Below are 20,713 nucleotides of genomic sequence, written 5' to 3'. Positions count from 1 at the left end.
AAAAAAATAATTATAAATTTGTTATATTATATTATTTTATTCTTTATTATACTTTAAATTTTTTTGATGTTATTGCATCACTTTACGAAGTGGTATATACGTAATTGCATCAGTTTTAGTACCTATTTAATTAATTCCAATCATGACAGCAAAAGATAAGGATGCTTGTTTCTTTTAAACTATTTGATGAAAACGTTACATAAAATTCGGGTTGCATAATCATCCGAAATTATTATTATATTTTTGACTGGAAATTACAGAATTTATGCAATTTTAGTGTAATTAATGTCATATAAAACTGACTGCTCCTACAAGTTTGCTTAAAACATGCGACTCAAAAACCCCAAAATGGCGGCTCAAGAAGTAGATCACGTGTATCCCTGACCTTCTTATATAGGCCTTGGAACAGTCGGAAGCGCGGCCATTTTGGAACCATACGTAACATTAAGTCTTATTTCTTTTACTACAATTACTAAAATTAAAGTTCATAATTTAAGAATTAAATTATAGTGGTAGAAAATAATATAAAAGTATTTATATAATTTTACTCGTACAATTTAAAAACTATTTTCTGTAATAATTTGTTTCTGACTTAACGGATATTTTGATATTATTGACGACAAAAGTTTAAAATCATTGATTTTCTTACCTGTCCATTATTTTGTTTGACGGAGTTGAATTTTTTGGACCACGCGGCATGAAAAATTTTGTCAAGGTCCTGATGAGAATGTGCAGACAACTGAACGTGTGAAAGAAGACCACTGAGTCAAGACCGTTTACACGTGCAACTATCTATGTTGCTGATGTCCACGGACACACACCATTTGTATGTTGTGTTTGAATAATTTAAATTAGCAAGCAGTGACACTAGTGAGACTTTATTAAACTAATTTTTCTCATTTTTTCGTTAAGGCGTGAAATATTAATTTGTACCGTAAATGGTACTTGAAATATTATAATGTACTGAAAATGTACTAAAAGTCTAAATGTACTTTCAATTTACCGGAAAGGGCAAAATGTACCAGAAAAGTACAAATGTACTAGGAACGGCAACACTGAAGCTGTCTATAATGAAAATTAACTAGAGGTTTTTTCGCCCTGCCAGGGTGTGGCCGAGTTATCGCAACTGCCTGGTTAACGAGTGCCGAGTTTTCGGAACTTTACTATACATACGATTTTATAATTCCCAGTTTTCCTTTTTGTTTTATGCCTATGATTTTAGACACAGTATTACCTTCGGTTAGGCATGCAGGAATCAGCTGTCGACATGCCATGTTAAAATGCACGTACTTTTTATCTATTAAACGCTAGAAAATAATGTCCTCAGTACTTTCCTTGAAAGTACTGGAAATTGCGCTGAAAAAACTTCAAATTTTTATAAAAAAAATTTTTACAGGAAGCAACATTTAGGTTTAGGGGTAACCATGGTACCTCGCGCGCCTAACAGAGGAAGTTTTGTTAGTGTGACTAACGGAGACAGTGGAACCGAGTTAGTGTTCTAGAAAACGCTCATTGCTTGATATCAGGTCTGTCATGGTAGAAATGACCAATTGCAGCATTGAATGCGTACAAACAGGATTTTCAAAGCCAACTAACGTCAAATAAGTCACCCATAGACTTAGCATTGAAAGTTTGATAGCTGGAGTTTCCTGGGAATATTTATTGCTAAATGGTTTTGAAATCGTGTTTATTCATGTAAATACTGTCAAACAACTTTTCATTAGCAAACTAGAAGTAAAAAAAACGATTAAAACAAGCAATTTTATAGTGACTGTTCACATAATTTGGAGTGATAATCTCAGGGGGCATGGCATTTTGCACGAATTTTTCTGGCAATAGTTTTTACACGTGAATCTAATACCAGAGAAAGAAATTAACCATTTACAGTGTAAAAGAAGTTACTATCGCTGTTATCTGCCAATAATCTGCCTTTTTTCCTCTAGTTGCTGTAGGATATTAGGGGGCGTATTTGTGGATATACTTAAATATTTTTGCGTGATGTCCTTAAGGCCATTTTCGAAAAAAAATTTTTTTTTGAATTTTTGGAATGTTTTTTAGGTCCCAAAATTTTTTCAAATTTTTTTTCCCGCGAAAAAAATTTTATCGCGACTTTAATGAGCCTATGTGAAGGCTCGATTAAGGCTTAATTGTTTTTTAATGGGAGTTTTTTTATCAATTTTATTTCATGGTTTCTAAGTTGTAGCGCACGGATTTTCATTCAGTAAAGTTATTTAAAGTTAGTTTCTGATGTCAAAAACGACCTCCAATGGTTTTTTAATTTTTTTAATTAATATATTTTTTTAATATAAAATGAATTAATTAGGGGGGTTGGAAATCGCAATTAAAATCTTAATTTTTTAAAAATATTTAAAAATATAAGCGTCGCTCATATTCACCCTACTTTAAATTTTTGTCCTCCCGAGATGTCTATGAGAATGTCCCGGTAAATCGGACTCCAGCTGTGTTCAAGGTCACCCAGCTGTGTAAACAATGACTCATCTGTGTTAAATTTCACAGAAGAGAAAAACAAAGGAAAATAAAATTTGAAGGGTTTTCTTCAAAATTAACGCATTTCTTTCGTTTTTTTTCAGTTTTAAGTATTTTTAATGTATTTTAATATTAATCTTATATCAATTTAAAAAATGATCGGAAATGAAGGGGTTAATTAAACAACATATACAAGAAAGCGAGTCAAATCTTAGATAGCAACAAACTTATTTACAGTTTGTAAAAAAAACCCTTCTAAAGATGTCGATTTTTCCTGAAAAATTCGTAAAACGTCAAACTTTTTTTCTTTTTGTTATAAATAAACAAAAACAATATATTTTGAGTAGTTTTGTTGATTATGTCAACAAAATCTCATTCCCACAAGCTTCTAACATTAAAAAACCACGAATAAGACTATGATTTTTACAAAATTGATTTTTTAAACAAACAAAACGATCCCTGCGAACACTTTACATTGTGATTGCGCCTTAGTGTGCCTGACTCAGAAGCAATCATTTCTGTTCATGGGGAAAGGTTACAGTCAGCCAATAGAATTACATCTCGAGTTTGCTCTCGAGGTATTTGTTTATTTGATAAATGAGTAGTTTTGGTTGTAAGAGAGTTAGGAATAGGATAAGCCTCAGATTTCATATATATACTTTTATGATCTCCTTTTCTATCTACCGGAGCCAATTTTGCTATTTTCCTCGATTCAGGGACCCTTCAGAAATCGATCTTCTCTTTTTCCGGTAGAATTAATTTTTCTCTAGCTAAACAAATCATTTATATATGTACTTGAATGATGTATTTCGTTAGAAGTCCGTCAAATGGTTTGGTAATCAGATTGTCCACAACATAACAAGAATAGGAAAACTGCAAGGGACCGATATTAAAGTGTAACTCCATCACTTCATAGGTTTTTATTCCATGGCCCATAAGAATCTGAAACAACACCTTTTCTTCCTGCTATCTATTTGAGCCGAAAATCTGGATAGAAGTGTTACTTTATAGCCAGTGTCTATGACCAATCGAGCTAAATATTGATTGATTTTATAAGATAAACTTGGTTTGAAATCGCAGGTTATTGCTTTAATTCCTCCCCGCTTTCTGAAGATTAAATTCGCTTCATCCCTTACTTTATGCATGTTGGTCAGAACCAGAGACTGGAAGCAGTTATTCTCTCTATAGTGTACAGAGTGAATTGTTCGTGGGTAGCAGGCAAACTTGTGTTCTCTCATAGGGAGCCTCTTCTAAGACTGCGCCAATTTAATTTATTAATTCTACCTCTGCCTCTTAGTCAGTATAGAATTTGGTTGAGCTCATCGTCCTCAGGGTATATTAGGGATATTCCTCGTTCAATATCGAGTAGCGTACATAGATTCACAAGGGCCTCGTAGGTCGTCGCGCAACCTACCGCAGGGTTTATATTGTCGTTGTTGATCTGTATATTCCTGAAGATGCCAAAATGGGGGTGGTCTCTGTCTAGGGTCACCTTGACTATGTTCCTGGACTGCTAGTTTTTTTAACTTGCTCCTGAATTTTTGCCAGTCTCCTCTCATTGATTGTGAGTTGTAGCGTTAGGATCCTCTTTATTGTCTCCAGGGTTATTTATAGTTTGTACTATTGCTCGTTATTTCGCAGTTAAATGGTCTATAGTTTCCTCCCTAATCGCTGCTTGCACCGTCTTACCGAAAGAATCAGGTTCTTGTAACTATCTGTCGCTTTATCTGATCACTGAGCCCACTCAAAAATTGCACGAGCAATCGTTTATATCTTTCCGTTTATTGACACCTTTTAATAATTTCTTTCTCCCGTGCGTTCCCACTAGTTTGTTTTATAATCGTTTCTGATGATAGAGTCTGTAATCGTACTGTATAAGTATGCATGTTTTCATCGAATGCTTCAACACAAGCATATTTTTCCAAACATAAAGAAAAGAGTTCTTTTTTAAAACTCTAGATCATGAGACTCTAACTTATTGTGTTTCAATTTCTTTTACCTTCGCATCCCTCCATGCAAAAACTCTATCTATCCCTGTCAATTTTAACTTGGCAAATTCTAAACACTGCACCTTTGCCCAATTGGTTAACTTAGCTACTTAATCTAGCGTTTCGAGGAAATTGGTAACCTTGATGCCATTAGCATTCCTGCAAAAGAGGGTATCAGCAGAATCATGCCCCCAAGTCCAACTAACGTGTTACTTCCTGCTGTCTCTTTTCCTGCACATCCTTCTGCTCTTGCCTCCATCCTATTGCAATTTGTCTTTATTCTAAAATTTTCTCCCGCTCTGACACCACTGTGATAGAGGGTCAGCAACTCTTCAGTGCTTTGTCAGGACTAAGACTATTGTGTCTCGTTTCACACGGAAGCCGATATAGCATGTTGATTCGGATTCGACGTACATCATACGAGCGGCTGCGTGCGCGGGCGATCAGATTCAGGTCGGAGATTGATTGAAAGACTGTGCACTGGAAGTACTACACTCAGGCTCTAGAATTAATTACAAATAACCGTTTTATAACTTCAAAGAGAAAGGTTACAGGTTACATATCAAGATTAACCTACATATTTAATAAAGTGGTCGCGATAAAAAGAAAGAGTTTATATAATCTTCGCGTGGAGATAAATATTTTTTGTAACGGATGTCCTGGTCAGTCTGGTGTAGAATCGTGAGAAAAAGGTAATAGTTTCAATAAAAATTTTCTAAAAAGAATCAATGGAGTCAGATAATCTATTTTTTACCATATTGTACTATTTACTAGTACACGGAAAACTACTAGTTTTTCATTCGTTTCTGACCTTTGGAGGCTTAATAAATCCCGAGTCTGTAGACTGGTATAAAAATTAAAAAGGGTAAACAGGTTAACACAAAGAAAACACTTTTATTTTTATAAATATACTTCACCCCAAATGCATTTCGCCTGCCAAGGCATCCTCAGTAGGGTTTCTGACAACTACAATGTACAATAGGAACAGCAGAAGATATTTTAATACCCGCAAACGACACATCTTTTTCAGTCAAAAACACAGAAGATACTCCAACATCAACGAAAGACACATTTTTCTCACTGATACCATCGCGTTTACAATCTTTAAATAACACCGACTCTTCCCAGCATTCCGCTAGTAACACTCCATTATTCAGATTTATTACATTACTTTGCATAATTATCGCGAAATGTTCTTTAAATTTTCTCTTAACTATATTTTTCTCTTCATGTATTATTTTTACATTATTAATATCTAGTTGACAATTGTTCACGTAACAATGCAAAAATACCGGGGATGTATTAATTTTATTTCGTACTGCTGCCAAGTGTTCCGACATCCTCACTTTAAGTTTCCGCTTCGTTTCTCCAACGTAATAATACGGTACTCCACACGTACATTGAAGCCTATAAACCACTCCTTCTTCTTCTAAATAGTCTTTCTTTCTGTAAGATTCAGTCCTAATTAATTCAGATAATATGTTTTTTTTTTGAAATGGAGCCAATTGTATTAAATTTTCACAAAAATTTTTATTTATATTTTTCGAAAATACCTTTGATATATGGAAAAAACATACTTATTAATTTCCTGCTTTTTCTTTACTTGAAATTTTCTTTTTAACTAGGCTGAAAACGTTTGTTTTTTAAAATTATATTTATTTCTCGGCAAAAAAGGGTNTTTTGAAATGGAGCCAATTGTATTAAATTTTCACAAAAATTTTTATTTATATTTTTCGAAAATACCTTTGATATATGGAAAAAACATACTTATTAATTTCCTGCTTTTTCTTTACTTGAAATTTTCTTTTTAGGTATTTTTCATACCAATTCTCCAGCAATTTTTTCGGATAATTGTTTAATAAGTACTTTCTAGTTATTTTTCTAATTTCTTCTGTTCTTTCTTCACATCTAATTGTTCTAGAAAATAACTTTCATACTTCCATTAAGTAAATATTTCTTTTCTGGCTAATCGGATAATACGATCTAAAATTTATAACTTTGCTTGCATCACAAGGTTTTTCGTATCTACTATACTCCAAATGATCTTTAAACTGGTTATTGTAATATTAATTAAGTCTATCATATTTCTCATTCTCATAAGTAAACTTAATATGTTCATTAATTTCATTAGCTTTTGTTAAAATTTTTTCAGGTGATGTTATTTTACTATTATAAATAATAAATATATCATCAACATACCGTGCCAGAAAAACTATTCCACCTAAGTTCAACAAAACTTTATCCATATTTTTCATAACAATCTCTGCCAACTTTGGGCCAACAACTGAGCCCATGGAAATTCCAATTTTTTGTCGAAAAAACTCTCTGTTAACTGTAAAAAAATTATTTTCCAAAGCAAATGTTATTAATGATATTAAATGTAAAGGGGTATTATACTCACATAAACTCTGTATAATCATTTCTTTTGTAATCGATGGATACATTAATACTATATCCGAACTCATTAAACGATATTCTGGTAAAATTCTTCCTGCTTCTAATCTTGAGATTAAACTATCAGCATTTTTTATACTTAATTCATAATTTAATATAACCTGTAAGGATTTCTTTATAAATATCTCCAAATTATACAACAACGTCATATTAAAGTCCACTATAGGTCTGCATTTATTTTGTTTATGTGTCTTAATACGAACATTTAACTTTGGCATTCTCACATTTTCTCCTGGTAATATTTCTTTATTTTCAGTAATCGAAATAGTTCTTTCTTTAATTAATTTTCCTACAATTTTCGTCAATAATTTCTTTATGTTGCTCGTTGGATCTAGATTTAATTATTCAAAATTTCCTTCTTTTATTATTTCCTGTTTCTTCTTATTTAAATTTTTTAAATTCATTATTATTAATTGCCTTGATTTATCTGCTTTTACTATACATAAATTAAATCTATGAAGAAATTTTTTCAATCTGTTATATTTACCTATATACTTTTTAGCCTTTTGATCCATCATGTTTCCTTCTTTTGTTTTAAACTTCTTTAGATCTTCAGCGATCTTTGTTCTCATTTTTTCTTTTATTTTTTTGTTAGGTCCACTTTTAGACATTGCCAATTCGATGTCCGCTATAGTATCCAATGATTTCTCAAAGTATGGAAAATTCATACCCACACCATATGACAAAAATCGCATATAATCATCTGGAATACTCTTTTCAGTTAAATTTACTATTAGATTTTCTTGCCAATTTCTGTATTCTAATTCTGAAGGATAATCAAATAATTTACTTAATCTTTCATTTTTATTTTTTATATATCTATTAATAGTCTTTGCTTCTTTTCTCTTACTTTTAATATTTAATTTAATTAGGTAATAGTTTGTCTTAATTAATTTCATGTTAAAAATAGCAGAATTGATACAACTTTTTTATTTTTTCACACAGCTTTGTTAACTATTATTATTATTAACAGAAGAGGGGAGTCCTCCAGGTATCACTCAAAGGTATAACCTGGAGGTGGAAAAGTTCGGAAGGAAGAGGGAGAGTGATGAAGGGTAGGGAATGAGGATGGGGTAGAATGAAGAAGAGGGCTCATGACGCCTGCATCGCAAATATTGAAATAGACAAAGTTACAAAAAAATAAAAACAAATGGAATAACATACAATAAATGATACCGTGTACAAGTTTGGCGCGATTAAGTAGATACATTGAATTAAATATTTACATTATAAAGAGAGTATAAACCGACAGGGACATATGAAGAACATAGATGATATACATTGCAGATGATGCAGGATGCAACAGGGATTTTAGGTAGGAACGATGATGACAGTATAATTACAAGTTTTTATTATAAGATAACTAACATTAAGGAACAACCAGTAACAATAAGACTGCAAGGTGATGTGCGGTGATGGTTACAAGTATAAGCCGAGTACTGGAAGTAAAACATTAGCGAACAGGGTTGTACGAAGTCCAAACCAAGTGTATTAATCATATAAGATATGGGAAGAAACTAAGCTGCAGGACACAGACCAAGGCAGAAAGACTGTTTATGTCGGTCTGTGGCTGTTGCTTGTAGTGGCGGGTTGGTCTCTCGGTGAGTTTAGAGCCGCTGTCGTCTGGAGGTACTTCTGAAGCCACCTGAAGATGTCTTTGTTCTCAATGAGAGTAGTGAGGGGGCAAGGCCAGTTGAAGCCGGCATGAAGCACGCTACTAATGAGATTGTCTCTACTTTGCCTGAAAAGTTCACAGTCTAAGAGAAAGTGCAGGTTGTCCTGTTTTGAGGTGCTATCGCAGGTGCACACATCTGAGTCCTTTAGTCGAAAGCGTTGTAGATAGGCATTGAAATTGCCATGACCTGTAAGAAGCTGGGTCATGGCAAATGAGTGCGTGAAGTGCTTCCAATTGAAGCGTTGTGACACATTAGGGATGAATTGGAAAGTTGTTCTTCCCGTATCGCTGTTATTCCAGTCATTCTGCCACTCCTGAAAGGCGAGATGGTAGTACCACTGTTTGATCGTTGAAAACGGAATCCTGTTATAACTAGACGGGAGCGAGGACGTAGCTGCCTTTTTGGCGAGCTGGTCCGCGGCCTCATTGCCAGTGACACCAGAGTGGCCGCGAACCCAATGGACAGACGTTTTTTGCCTGTGGGTGTTAGCAGAAAGAAGGTGGTGGATCCTAAGCGTATTATTGCCTCTTAGCTGAAGCCCAGTGATTGAGTGGAGTGCGGTGGTACTGTCCGTGAAGATAGTAACAGATTTATTTGAGGGGAACCAGTCCTCGTATATGTGTTCCAGCGCTTTGGTGATGGCTAGAATCTCCGCCTGGGGAACGGAGCAATGAGGGCCCAATTTGTAGGCTGACTTGTGCATGTCGCCATTCCAATGGTTGTATAGGACAAAGGCAGCACCTACGTTGGTATTATCTTTACTGCCATCAGTATAAATGGAGATGTCGTTGGTTCTATTGGTCGGAGGTGGATCGTTGGTAATTGTTGGGTAATCTTGATGGAAGTTGAGGTCAATGTTTTTAAGCTTGATGCCAAAAGTTAGAATGTCTGATTTTAGATGCGTGGGCAGGTCCGACACAATAGCATCATTATTGTGGTTGGCATTTGGCTGGTCATTGGTAAAGAGGTTTTTAATCTTCCACAGCCTAGAGGCCATCCTGGCCTTAATGTGGGCCGGGAGCACCCCCGCGATAACGAGAAGTGCAGAGGTTGGAGCGGTCCTGTAGGCCCTACAGATGCGTAAGGCAGTGACCCTTTGCGCTTTGAGGAGCTTTTTCTGAATGTAAATCTTGGTGGTGGCCTCAGCCCAAATGGGAGCTGCGTACAGGAGGATTGGTTCAATGACACCAAGATAGATGAGTTTAACTGCATCGTAGCCAATGCCCCGGGTATTCCTTGCGATGCCGATCAAGGCATTTGAAGTCTTTGTGGCTTTGGCAACAACCATATCGATGTGGTTAGTCCACTGAAGCTGTTGCTCCAGAATAATCCCAAGATACTTGAAGTCCTTAACACGGAGTATGCGTATGCCATCAATCTCGATACGAGGGCTACGTTGCAGTGGAAAGCTCTTTGAGAAAATAATGTAAGAACATTTTGCATGGTTTATTGGGAGGTTGGCGCCAGAGCTCCAGCTAGAGATTTTGGTAAGGAGGTCATTTGCCAGGGTAGGTAGGTTGTTGCTGTTATTATCGAACACCAGAAGGACTGTGTCATCGGCATAGCCCTGCAAGAGGTGATTGCCAGTTGTGTTGTTGATGGTTGTGAGCAGATCACTATGCACAATGATCCATAAGCCAGGGCCAGCAACAGAGCCCTGCGGGCAACCCTTAGTGACATGATGGGTATAGCTGTAGTTATTTGAGAAGAAATCAGCCCTCCTGTCGTAGACAAAACTTTTGATAAGATAGTAGAGGTTCCTAGGACAATTGTGTGCCTGAAGTTGGTTGAGTATTGCTGGCCACCAGAGATTATCAAAGGCACCACGAAAGTCAATGGAAACCATTAGCGTGTGCCTGCCCACAGATTTTGCACTCCTGATATAATCAACAATATTTGTGAGGGCTGTAGTGGTAGATTTCCCCGGCGTGAAACCATGCTGATAGTCGCTGAGGGCACCTCTTCTTCTTAGAAAAGTGAAAATTCTTGTTATGACCATCTTGTCGAGGACCTTGCCTATGACAGGAAGAAGACTAATAGGCCTGTAGCTTTTGGAGAGCAACGTGCTATCGTCCGGACTTTTCTTGATGAATTTAATTGATGCCACTTTCCAAGCTTTAGGGAAGTATCCCAAAGAGAGGCAGCGGTTGAAGATTGCCATGAAGGTTACTGGAATTGCGGAAAAGGCTTCTTTTAGCATTTTTCCATTGATTCAGTCAAGTCCCGGAGCTTTCCTGATGTTCATCAGGTTAATAGCGTGGCTAATCTCTTTAAAGGTAAACGGCGGATCGTCGGCATGGAGAACTGGGCTGTTAGAGTTGTTGCAGATTGCACGTTGTGCATCCATATCATTATTGGGATCTTCTGGAGGAAAGTGGTAAGCGAAAAGCTCATGAAGTGCATTGTCCAGGGTGTTTGTGTAGCTGCCATCGGCTTTTTTAATGGCTGCAGGAATGTCTGCCCTTTGCCTTTTCTTGAATGCCACATAGTATGGCTCACACCATGGGTTATTGAATTTATTACAGAACTGCCTCCATGTTTGATGTCGCTTCCTATTGATGAGCGTTTTATACTCGTAGAATTTCCTGGTATAGTTATTTTTATGTAGGGCCCTGTCATAAGTATTTTGATGGCGCTGATAGATCCTACGGAGCCGTCTAACTTCTCTGCGGTGGTTGGATAATTCAGAGTCCCACCAAGGGGCATTGGTGCAAAAATTTGTCTTTTCCTTGCTGGCTAGATGGTAGCACTGTGTCAAGAGGTTGGTAAGACTATGTATACAGTTGACTATATCATCTTCATGCATGCTGGTTATAGCAGCATTGACACTTCAGTTATCACGAATAAGATTCTGGTAGAAGAGCCAGTTAGTATGGTGGTACGTGGTGGCATTAGCAAGAGTGGTATCCAATTGAATGTTTATCTTGATATAACGGTGGTCACTTGCACTGGGTTCAGTGCAAGTGGTACAGAGGGAGATGCAAGGGGCCAAGTGGATGTTTGCCAGTGATACATCAACCCAGCTGTTGCCCCTGGTAGAGTGATAGGTGGATAGGGGGCTGGTATTGCAGGAAGTAAGGTACAGGGCCGCCACAAACTCCTGCAACCTGTACCCCCTTGGGTCCTCGATGAGGCTGTGCCACAGGAAAGACTTGGCATTGGTGTCGCCGCAGATAAGCCAGGGCCTGTCGGCAACAGTCCTGTTGATCACATCCAGGTCGTTCAGCATAAGATTTATGTCCTCGAACAGGGAGCAGTAGATGGAGGTGATAAAGATGCTGTCATTATTGCTGTGGATAACACAGGTGGTCGCATATGGAGTAGTTAAGTGAGGCATAAACTGAACATTAAGGCTGGGGTTCCTGACAATAATGGCCGTTTTGGTGGTCGCCTTCGAACCTCTGGGAGGGAAGACCCTCCAGCTGCCATAATTCGTTAGCTCTCCCTTATATAAGTAAGGCTCTTGAATAATTAGCATATCCGATCCCCAGTCCTCAGTGGTTTTAATAACAAGTGACGAAGGGGCTTTGCCCCTCTGGAGATTAATCTGGATCAATGAGATAGTGTTCTGATGGTCATAGTTGCTATTGCTGTGAAGAGAGTGGTTCTGATTGGAGAAAATACTGCTGTTCAGTTGGTGAATAAGACGGATCTTTGAGTTAGTTGTAGGATTACTAGAGCCCATAGTTAGTTTGGCGTATGGTCTGTGACTTCATTTTTTGGGTGATTGGACATTGGGGATGGAAGGCATTATGATCTGTCGGCAATTTTTCGTGAGCGGGGAGGCCTTTGTCGGCAGCCTTGCAATTGGTGCAGGTAGGGTTTTGATTCAGTCTTTGGCAATCTGCAAATCTGTGCCCTTTTGCACAGTGGCTGCATTTTTGTTTGTCTGGACAGCTGGTTGAGATGTGGTTGTACCCACAGCACTGGTAACATCTCACCAGTGGGATGTAATCATTTACGAATATGTTTGTCCATTCCACCTCTATATGTTTGGATCTAACGAAGGTGTCCCTGATCCTAGGAGTCGTAGACAGGATGATGTGTCGACAGTTCTCCTTTGCTCTGTTTCTATAGAGGACCATGCTGATCCGTGTGTTTTCTATGAACTGTTCTCTAGGAACAACCTGGAGGGCCTTGTTTTGATCAAATACAATTGGGATCAGGTCTGGTTCGTCCACAGAGATGGGTACATTATTCAATATTATTCTAGGGCGTCTTCCCTCAGAAATTTTTCCCTTGATTTTACCTGATACTTCAGGAAGTTTTTCAATTGCGTTGGAGAGAGTTTCGGCATCCTTATGTGAGTTGGTTCTGAAGCAGATGCCATTTCCTTTCACTCTCCTTATTGCCTTCACTTGAATTTTCAGGTCATGCGGTTTGATTTTCTTTATTATGCTATTTTCTATCTGTTGCATGTTAACAGTTTTTCCCTGTACATCTGTCTTTGGATACAATATGAGGGCAACACTTCCCCCGCTGCCCTCATTGTCCAATTTACTCTTTAAAGATCTATTAATGGTCCTAGTTGTAGACGTGGGCCTAGTATTCATTTTTGTTACATCCGCATAGGAGACAGGTAGGTTAGTTGAAACATTGGTTGTAGAACACTTTTGTGAGATTGTGCGTGCTTCCTGTACAATACCATGGAATTGCTCCAAGCATGAGAACAATCGCATAACTCTTTCACAGACTTCTTTTCTCTCTTTTGTTCTGATGTTATTGCCATATTTTTCTGGCAATAAGTTCAGAATTCTTATAAAATGTTGGTTTTCTTAACTTAGGATTTTGTCCTCCAAAACATTTGTTGATCCGTTGCTACTGGTAGCCGATCCAATTTGAGTCAAGTTATTCCCTTGAGACATAGTGGAGATGGAAAGTGTAAGGGACCAACCAGGAGAATGTAGTGTAATTGCAAGAATAAAGAGCTCTGATGGCTGTAAAACTCTGCCCCAGAAGATTGAATCTAAGTTGGGCAGAGGGGAAAGAAAACTGGTTGGATTGTAAACAAAAAGTTATACTCACCAACTCCAGCTTGATCAATCAGAAAACAGTTAAGTAATCCAAAGGTCTATGGAGGGGACAATGGGTGAAGCATGAAAGTTCCAAGAAGCGACAATTGAGAAGGCCAGGAAGTGGGATGGCGTCGCTGTAGCCAAGAGGTGTGGACCGAGAGTGATGACAGCAAGGACAACTGGAGAGCAGCTCACGAGGAGTCAAGGATAAGATGATACGGCCAGCACGAGCAGAGAGAAGAGGCGAGGACGATGCACACACTGCAAGAGGTGTTGACAGTAGATGATAAAGGTCCTGGCTGAGCTAAGTATGCCAAGCAAAGCTTGGCTTATGGAACAGCTACCAAATGTGTAGTTTCCCATCCCCAGCTATCCCTTGTGGAAGCATATAGGGGCTTCACTATTTGGTCGGATCCATTTGGTCAATGACTAAAGCCTATTTTGGCTTATTTTTGTGATTGCGGGCATCACCCAAGGCCCTTCTTTAGGTAACCGATGGTGGTGCTTAGCAGGTTCATTGGTCCTTCAAACTTTAAAACCACATGGCTTTTACACAGGCTGAGTCAGGCAGTACTTGCCTGGGCTTCCCAATTGCAACAAGTGCCGGCAATGACACCTGTCAGCACCGGCAATTGGGAGGGCGTGAGGGGGACTGGTCTGCTCCTTAGCGGGTTCCCCCAAATAAACAAAAGGCAGAAAATGGTGTCCACAACACTCACTAGACGGCCAGACACCACACAGAAGACACAATGATGACATAATCCAAAATGTACACAAAAAACACAGTTACAACCACCATTGGATCCAAAAGGGCGACTGTAGATGACTTCTTCACTAACACTGCTGAGGAAGCCATTATGGATGGCACAAGAATAGCAAACTTTCCTAAATAAACTAAGCTAAAAAGTTAGGCTTAGCAGACCCAAGCCTAACACCACCACTAAGCCTAACCTAGCCCCACTTTCCTATCTCCTAACACTAGCTAGAAATTTAGGCCTAGCTAGAAAGCTAGCTAGGCCTAAATTTAGGCTTAACACCTAAAAACTTAACAAAAATGCACTGTCTAACAGGAGCTATAAGAGAGCATGACTTACCTCGTCGACTTCCAGGCAGCCTCTGATCCAGCTTTGTTAACTGTACTGTTAGGTCATAGATAAGCAAAAAGTATGTTTCAAATGGCATCTCTTATCACTGTACACTTTAGAGGAATTAAACTCTGTGGCCTAATTTTTTCCAAAGAAAGCACGAAAACGATCGCAGTTCATTGCAGACATGTTAAAAATGCATTATGTAGATTTCATAAATTATTCCAACATCTGACCATTGTGAAAAATACTGAAAGCGAGACGAACGTGCTATGTGACAAGCAGCGATCTGGTTGCAAGCACAGAAAGTTACAGAAAACGTCACAAATCAATGTTTGCAAACTTTATTTAAAAGCATGTTACAATTCTGATATATTCCCCAGAGGTATCCACTGTTAGGCTCAAAAAAAAAGAATTACCGGAATATTTTAATATTGTGAAACATAAAATACAATATAAATATAAATACAGGTATCCGTCGTATAACACAGTAGTTACGTTCCGAAAAACTGTCGTGTTATATGTATCCATGTAAAAAATAAGAGTAATAAAGTACTAATATAAAACATAGGGTTAGCATCCAATAGTTAACAAAAGTATACTATTGTGAAAATTCGGACTAGTTTTTATTTCGACAACCTTAATATTTTATAATTTTTGTTCCAAGACAAGAAAAAATTATTTCGTTTTAACAAATTTAACGAAAGAAACGTTTTTTTGTTGAAATTATCCTGTTACATATCTTACAGGTAACACTTCTTTCACAGGTGACAAATAATTAGATAAAAACTACTTATCAAAGGAAATGTGAAAACAGAAAAATGTCTTGCTGCTTTCTTTATGTATCAAACTTTTCATTCTGTTCAACTTATTGGCTGATCGAGAAACATTTGTCCTGTACAATTGCGGATACGTTATTTCCTTTGTAATTTGTAACCGTTTTAGACTAGCGATGCCACGAAACAAAATTCGCTGCAAGTCCTGAAGGGATTTTTCGAAAAAACAACTTTACAGCATGTTTCAAGGATTGAAAAAACGTTGATAATTTTATTGCTGTGGGAGAAAATTATTTTAAAAAACAAAATAAATTTTGAAGTTAAATTTAGATTTTGCTTTCTATTTAAATATTTCCGATACTTTTCTTTGCAGAGGTATTCATGCTCACTGTAATCTTTACACTGATGAAACAGTGAAAATAAACGTCAGAAACATGAAAAAAGTGCAGATACAAAATATACAGTAATACTTACCTAGGGAATTCGATACCGGTCCTTATTTCTAATCCCGGAATTTCGGGATTATACTTAGTCGAACCCGGAATTATTTCGGTATTGAGGGTTAATAAAAAATAAGAAAATCTTACAGAAATCAACAAATCAAAATTTAGACAAAAATCAACGTATTTTACGATATACACCTAGCTAATTTAATCACTCTAACTAATCAGAGTTAGAGTCAGACTAACCAGACTTAAAATCACTTAGTCTTCATGTTAAATTTATTATTTTTAAGCATCACTGAGATCTCTTTAAACTCACATAAATTGAAAAAAAACCTTTATGTAACAAACTATGCAAATAAACGTTGAAAATTAACAAAAATCTCTCTTAACATCGAATAAATAGACTACTTTCATATAACAATCTAGTAAGTAGGTAGTAAAGTAAGTTTCTTAGCAAAAAGTATTTAAAAATAATATTAATCAGCCACTTTTTCTTCAATATAATGTAAACTAATCTATTAGGAATATTCTAATTTGAATTGCAAAAATATGATCTGAGAAATAACAACGCATCCAGTGTCTCATCACCAAGTTTGTTTCTCAATTTGTTGCACATATGTGCAGCTGCCAAGAAAACGCGTTTAGGTTTAATGGAAGTTGGAGGAATCGTTAGTAAATACTTATAAGCCCGCTCTAGTTTTAGCTTCGAGGACACGGTGACAAAAGAATACAGTCCGGTCAACACAGATCGAGATTGTAGGAGTAAAGGCTACAATCCTGATTGTTTCGATCATTGTAAGCATGTCATTCTAAAAATAAACGCGTTAATTTTGTAAATTCGGTCTCTGTGTGAGTCTCTCAGCGTCTAGCAAACCATTACCCCCAAACGTAAAAAGACTTTCTCGCATCATCCTGAGAAATCGCGGGCAAGGCGAGGTTGGTAATCTTTTCACCTAAGGTCGACTCTCCCTAAGCGAGAAGCGTTGGGTCTATATTAACCACACTGACAAAACAAAATGGCTGACACATTGACAGGTAAAACGCATTGAGTAGTGCTGTCGACTGCGCCAGAAAATCGATTGGCGCCCGCGAAAATTCAAAAATACAAAAATGGAGTATATTTCCAAGTAACCCAGTGAGAACTGCTTGCCTATCATTTTAGTTCAAAATACAAGAAGTTTTTTCCAAGCAAGCATCTCAAGCCCGCTAGGTTCATTTCTGCTGCTTGCTTGGAATAAAATTTCTTGTATTTTATATTAAAATGATAGGCAAGGAATTCTGTTAAAAGCACTGACACTGAACGTTTAGCTTCATGCAGTCTATTTTGCAACTTTTTTTAAAATGATGCAAATTCCGAAAATTTCGGGATTAGGAAAACTTAATCCCGGAAATTTTGGGACTGAAAAGTGGTCGGAATCCCGGGATTTCGATTTTCGAGATCCCGGGAATACCCAATTTAGAATAATTATAACTTATAGAAGTTTAGAAAAAAAATCAAATTTAAAAATTTGCTATTTTCAATATTATACAAGAGTTTAGTAAAGGTACTGTTAGTGCCGGAAATATCATATTCTATTTAAAAATAAAACAAGATATTGCATACTTAATATGTTAATGATATACTTTATGATCTCCAGAATAACTATCCTAAATTTTAAGTTAATTTTAATCAAATTATTTCATTTATTACAGAAAGTTTTCTCTATTTCATCTCTATTTACATCGCCTTTCTTCATCATTTTTTCGATACTGATGTTATGGCAATATTATGGATGGACTATTTTAATGGGATATTTGGTAGTATTTCTCTTCGTTCCTATACAATTTGCTTTGAGTAAACTATACTCAAAATTAAGGTAATTATTACTTTAAATTATATAATTATAAAGTAGCTGTAAATAAAATAAAGAAATCATTCTTTATAAAATATTCATTAGTTAATGAGGGTGGAATTGATGTATTTAAAATCGATAAAATGTTAAATATTTATTGATATCTATGCTGTATTACCTGATATTAAAAATGGTAATATGGCTAAGGTTAAGCATACTGATCTCGACATTCAAAAGAATTTTTTAGGCCCTGAATTTCAATTATATGAAATGACATTCACCATGCTGAAAAAATGTTGAATTCCGTGGCTGTTTCCTGATTTCTGAACTTCATTAGCATATCTTTTATATAGTACGATGTAATTCACGATTGAACTAAGGACTTTTTTTTTAACCTATGTAAGATTAACTTACACTAGTTTAAGAGAGAATCCACGATGCACATCTTTTTACGTAATGACGAAGACAAAATAAAAAAAATGAACAAGGAAGATTGTATAGAATTAGTAAGAAATGTATAGAATATCGTACGAGAGACATCAGTTTGACCATAAGAAAAAATATATCTGCGATACAAATAAAAATTTTGCACATAAAGATAAATGCTTAAACGTTAGAAGCTGAAGACATGTTAACGTTTAAAACTTAAATTACAGTATGATGAGTAATAACTTAACTTATCAAAGTTTGAAAATCCACTTTCTCACCGCGAACTTCTTAAATACCGGGGTGGACGCTTATCAGCCACCATTTACACCGGACAACTTTCCATGCAAACGAGATTAAACTTTTTCTCTTTTGTTATCGTGATTGAATTCTTTAATTTATTAGTTCATTTAGTTACAATTATTTGTCTTCGTGACGCGTTTATTTAATTTCAATTCATAATACGTTCATAAATTTGTATGAAAATTTCGTTTTAATGTTCAAAAACGTTCGTGAAGGATTAAGTTTTTTCTCAGCAAATAAGTTGTTGTTTAATTTGCAGTTTCTGTGCTGAGAATGATTACCAGGATAAAAGAACATAAATTAGAACTATGTAACATAGAAAAACTTTAAAAGGCAATTCAACTGTTTCTTCTTACTTAAATTACAATTCCTGTTGTGTATATTAAAATACGTTTCGTTGTTTAGTTTTAATTTTTCATTAACTTTTTAGACTTGCAAAATGATATAATAAGCATGGTTCGCGCTGCATAGTGCCACAATCGCCGCTTAGTGCTATTTTTATTAAAATGGCAATAAAAGTATAATACTGGCGATAGTACGTGACGATCTAATCCCGAGTTCGTTGCTGTCGACATTTAGCGTGAAACTGAGAATTACTGATTATACTTCAAGAAATGCAGGAAAATCTCGAGCTTCCGTTCAATAGGAATCCTGTGCATTATACACCTAGCGATTTCATGGCGTCATTAAGCAAGTTCTGGCAGTAAAGTATGATGTGACGTTGAAAACCAAACATAGTTTTGTACAATGCAACCCAACGTTTCCAGAGTAAAGATTTTTTATCGACTAACAGAAAGTTTGGAAAAGTTTTTGGTATGAGTTTTTCATTTCGATCTTTTTCAGTAGACTAAAACAAAATTTTTGACATCACAGAACCTTTGTCACGACTTGGTGAATTTATTGACACTTGGCAAATAATTTCATCATTCACTTTTAATTCATACAGATGCGCGTTTCGGGCTTTCGCCCCTCTTCAGTCTGTTACATAAATTGGTTGTATCTTGTGTATACAGTCACCTTCTGTACTTCTTATTTTCCTTTTCTTCCCTTCCGACTTGACAGCCTCCCCCACATGCCTCGTAACTTGTAACGTCTCACTCCCATAGTTACACACAGATCCTCGCCTGCGACTGTATAAACATTATATTTTAATAGTTGTAGCAAGTTTTTTTTATGAATTTCAATGCTTAGATTCATTGAATCAAACAAAACAAGAAGACAGGGTTTCGACAAATAAATAAAAACAAACACAAAACCTGTGAAATACTATTTAAACATTGCGATAAAATGTGTTATTAGGAATTATTTATTAAAAAATTATTTTAAAATATTTGTATTGCTAACAACGGGATGTCTTTACAAGCGAATAAGCTTCTGAAGTTAGTGCAAATGGACAAAAAAGACAGGTGGTATGAGAATGAAGCGTAGTCGCTCGTTTTGTTCTTTAAATTGTTAGTATTATAATCAATATTTTTACGCGCTCATCCTTGTTACGCTTCAAGTATCGCAATACCACTGTATTTGTAAATAAGCACGCAGAAAATTTTATTTTATAATGTTATGCGAAAATTTCGAGAGGCATGTTTTTCGTAAGCAAGAAATAACATCACAATTTTTAATTTTTTCTTTTATAAATTATAAATACGAGGAACAATAATAGTAAAAATAATGCTAATTATTCCGTATAATAATAAAATAATGCCACAGGTAAAAAATATTAAAATAGATTCAGTAGGTTCGAACCAACATCCACTTGTTCCAGAACGATGCCTTTTACGTGGCTATGGCCGCTCCTGAACATTAAACTTTAAAATTCTTTAAGTTAAACACTTAATTTTCAGAGGCCACTTTTTTGGAAATGTTTGAAAAGTGCATCCTGTTATTTGGACAAGGAACTGTAAGAGACAGTTTGCTTTCCAGACACCAAACTGATAAGGCTACATCATCAATCAGAAAAGAAAATTGGTGACTATAAACAATATAAAATGGCAAGAAACATTTAAAACTAGCGATACTGAAGCGATAGATTTAAATTTTCCAGGCCCATTTCTGCATGAATATTAGTTCTGAAATTTGTACAATATGATTACTTTTCGTGTATGAGATACTCCTGTACAAAAGATATTTCTTTTTTATTTTCCACTCTACCCTTCAATCGGATAATTACGATTTAAACAGTTCTATTTTCAGCAGGAAGTAAATAAATTCAATAAACTAAATAAATT

The 20,713-nt window shown here is 36.1% G+C and overlaps 1 protein-coding gene across 1 annotated transcript in view; it reads left to right on the top strand.

The window, feature by feature from the left end:
* The window catches only part of LOC111621186 (multidrug resistance-associated protein 4-like), a 128,857-nt gene that overhangs the window by 44,474 nt on the left and 63,670 nt on the right, over positions 1-20,713 (top strand). The window contains exon 6 of the mRNA XM_023363267.1: positions 17,620-17,783. Coding sequence (XP_023219035.1) covers positions 17,620-17,783 — 164 coding nt within the window. The remainder of the gene's footprint in view (positions 1-17,619; positions 17,784-20,713) is intronic.

Source organism: Centruroides sculpturatus, unplaced genomic scaffold, assembly GCF_000671375.1.
Source record: "Centruroides sculpturatus isolate CEXI.00-Female unplaced genomic scaffold, Cexi_2.0 scaffold132, whole genome shotgun sequence".
Taxonomy (NCBI): Eukaryota; Metazoa; Arthropoda; class Arachnida; order Scorpiones; family Buthidae; genus Centruroides; species Centruroides sculpturatus.
This window is presented reverse-complemented; position numbering and strand designations above follow the sequence as displayed.